At 49.4% G+C, this 2,723-nt stretch overlaps 1 protein-coding gene across 1 annotated transcript in view; it reads left to right on the top strand.

Moving 5' to 3' along the window:
• LOC139931217 (ras-related protein Rap-1b-like) overlaps positions 1–2,624 on the top strand; it is a 13,272-nt gene extending 10,648 nt beyond the window's left edge. The window contains exons 4-7 of the mRNA XM_078282192.1: positions 140–280; positions 930–1,073; positions 1,224–1,316; positions 1,993–2,624. Coding sequence (XP_078138318.1) covers positions 140–280; positions 930–1,073; positions 1,224–1,310 — 372 coding nt within the window. The 3' untranslated portion in view covers positions 1,311–1,316; positions 1,993–2,624. The remainder of the gene's footprint in view (positions 1–139; positions 281–929; positions 1,074–1,223; positions 1,317–1,992) is intronic.
• Positions 2,625–2,723: the final 99 nt, after the last annotated feature.

The raw sequence follows: 2,723 nt of genomic DNA on the forward strand, positions 1-2,723 counted from the left end.
ACGGCGATGCGGGACCTGTCTGTCTGTCTCTGACCTGTCTGTCTCTCTACCTGTCTGTCTGTTAGGAGCAGTTCACGGCGATGCGGGACCTGTCTGTCTGTCTCTGACCTGTCTGTCTCTCTACCTGTCTGTCTGTTAGGAGCAGTTCACGGCGATGCGGGACCTGTACATGAAGAACGGTCAGGGTTTTGCGTTGGTTTACTCCATCACCGCTCAGTCGACTTTCAACGACCTGCAGGACCTCCGGGAGCAGATCCTCCGAGTCAAAGACACCGAGGACGTACGACACACACTCACACACACACACACACACACACACATTGCAGACTCTGCTGTTACATGCTGTTACAAGCTGACAGCAGTCAGACTGGAGTTTTCCACTGGGGGGGGGGGGGGGGGAAGGGGGGGGCGGGGTTGGGGGGGGCAGGAAGACATTCCTGCAGAACAGGATGAGACTCTTCCTCAGATTTCCACTTGCTGGTACAATGAACCTTTTCATCAGCGCTGCAGTGAAACAAGCCTCAGTGTGTGATGTCACCGAAACATGGAGCTGCAGCCAACATGCTAACATGCTAACATGCTAACATGCTAACAGCTGTCAGCAGACATCAGATCTGAATTCTGTGGAAATGTGAAGTTTGGCTGCAGCAGAAGAAGTTTTCCTCCCTGCTCGCTGATTGGCTGTCAGAACACACACATGCCTGATTCATCAAAACTGCTTTCATCCCAGTTAGCATGATAATATGAATATTCATATATTACTGTGTAGGTTCCTATGATCCTGGTTGTAATGTTATGTTAATATTCAGGTTCCTATCATCCTGGTTGTAATGTTATGTTAATATTCAGGTTCCTATGATCCTGGTTGTAATGTTATGTTAATATTCAGGTTCCCATGATCCTGGTTGTAATGTTATGTTAATATTCAGGTTCCCATGATCCTGGTGGGGAATAAGTGCGACCTGGAGGCGGAGCGAGTCGTGGGGAAGGAGTCGGGCGTCGGCCTCGCCCGCCAGTGGAACTCCTGCGCCTTCCTGGAGACTTCAGCCAAGAGCAAGATCAACGTGAACGAGGTGCACACACACACACACACACACACACAAATTTTACCAAACAGTTTCTTCTTATTTTTCTTACAACAACAACAACAACTGTAGTAGCAGTTAAAGTAATACAGAAGTGTGTGTGTATGTATGTGTGTGTGTGTGTGTGTGTGTGTGCAGATCTTCTATGACCTGGTGCGGCAGATCAACAGGAAGAGTCCGGCTCCGGGGAAAACTCGCAAAAAGTCCAACTGTCAGCTCCTCTAATGTCAGGTGAGTGACGCTGCGTTCAGGTGCTGCTGGGAAACTCCGATGTCCCGGGCTCCCATGTGCTGTTTAGTCAGAAAATCAAACCAGGAAGACAAACAATAAACAACATGGCCGTCTGGTAACTAATTAGACGAACTTCATTCAGACAGATGTGAGGTTAGTCTGGCCAACTTTAAAGGAGCATCGATGTGTTTTCTTACTGTTGACTGACACAAAGGTTCATAGAGTTCATGTTAAATTTCCAGTAAGAAATTTGTTTTTCTGATATATCTGATAGCACATGAATGCACCATTCTACATGCTCGTTAGTATACATCAACCACACTCTCTCTCTCTCTCTCTCTCTCCCTCTCTTGTCTCTCTCTCTCCCTCTCTGTCTCTCTCTCTCTCTCTGTCTCTCTCTCTCTCTATCTCTCCCTCTCTGTCTGTCTCTCTCTCTCTCTCTCTCCCTCTGTCTGTCTCTCTCTCTCTCTCTCTGTCTCTCTCTCTCTCTCCCTCTCTGTCTGTCTCTCTCTCTCTCTGTCTCTCTCTCCCTCTCTGTCTCTCTCTCTCTCTCTTTCTGTCTCTCCCTCTCTCTCTCTCTGTCTCTCTCTCTCTCTCTGTCTCTCTCTCCCTCTCTATCTCTCCCTCTCTGTCTCTCTCTCTCTCTCTCTTTCTCTCTCTCTCTCTCTCTCTCCAGGTGTTTGCCCACCTGACAACCAACCAACCAATCACAGGACATCTTCCAGCTGGCCACGCCCCTTTAACACACAAACAACAACATCGTCATTGTCAACATCAGCGGCTGGCAGGCGGACTGACCTCTGTCTCCATGAGGACACCCCCCCCCCCCCCCCTCTTACTGTTGCCTTGGAAACATTAAACCCAAACCAGACTGATGATGATGATGAAGATGATGATTCTGTTGTTGGAGGAACGGCGCTGTCCACCCAACCGCCCATTCAACTACATTTCCCATCATGCTCTCTGCTAGCCCTTTTCGTGCTGGGGGAGGGGCTTCCTGCTTTAAATTTAAATGTTTATTTCCTTTCCTTTCCTTTCATCAGTTTCTCTTCTTCTGTCTCTTTTTGTTTGCTGACAGCAGATCAGAGCCACACCCACTTCACTGTCGGCCATGTTGGCTCCATAGTCCCGCTCCATGCTGTTGCTGTAGTAACAGGTGATTCTGTTGCCATGGTGACGGCTCCATATTGACAGCAGCCTGACTGTGTGTGTGTGGCTCTGTGCGACCTGTGGAAACTTACAGTAATTATTATTGTTATGATTCTGTGTGAAAAGATAGAAAAGTCATTTAATGTTTTTGTTGTTTTCGGGGGGTGAGGGGGGGGTGAGGGCAGGGGTGAGGGGGGGGGGGGGGGGGGGGGGTTGGGGGGGCGGGGGGGGGGGGGGTCAGCAGGCCTGGGGTCAGCT

The sequence above is a fragment of the Centroberyx gerrardi genome, chromosome 24 (assembly GCF_048128805.1).
Source record: "Centroberyx gerrardi isolate f3 chromosome 24, fCenGer3.hap1.cur.20231027, whole genome shotgun sequence".
Classification (NCBI taxonomy): domain Eukaryota; kingdom Metazoa; phylum Chordata; class Actinopteri; order Beryciformes; family Berycidae; genus Centroberyx; species Centroberyx gerrardi.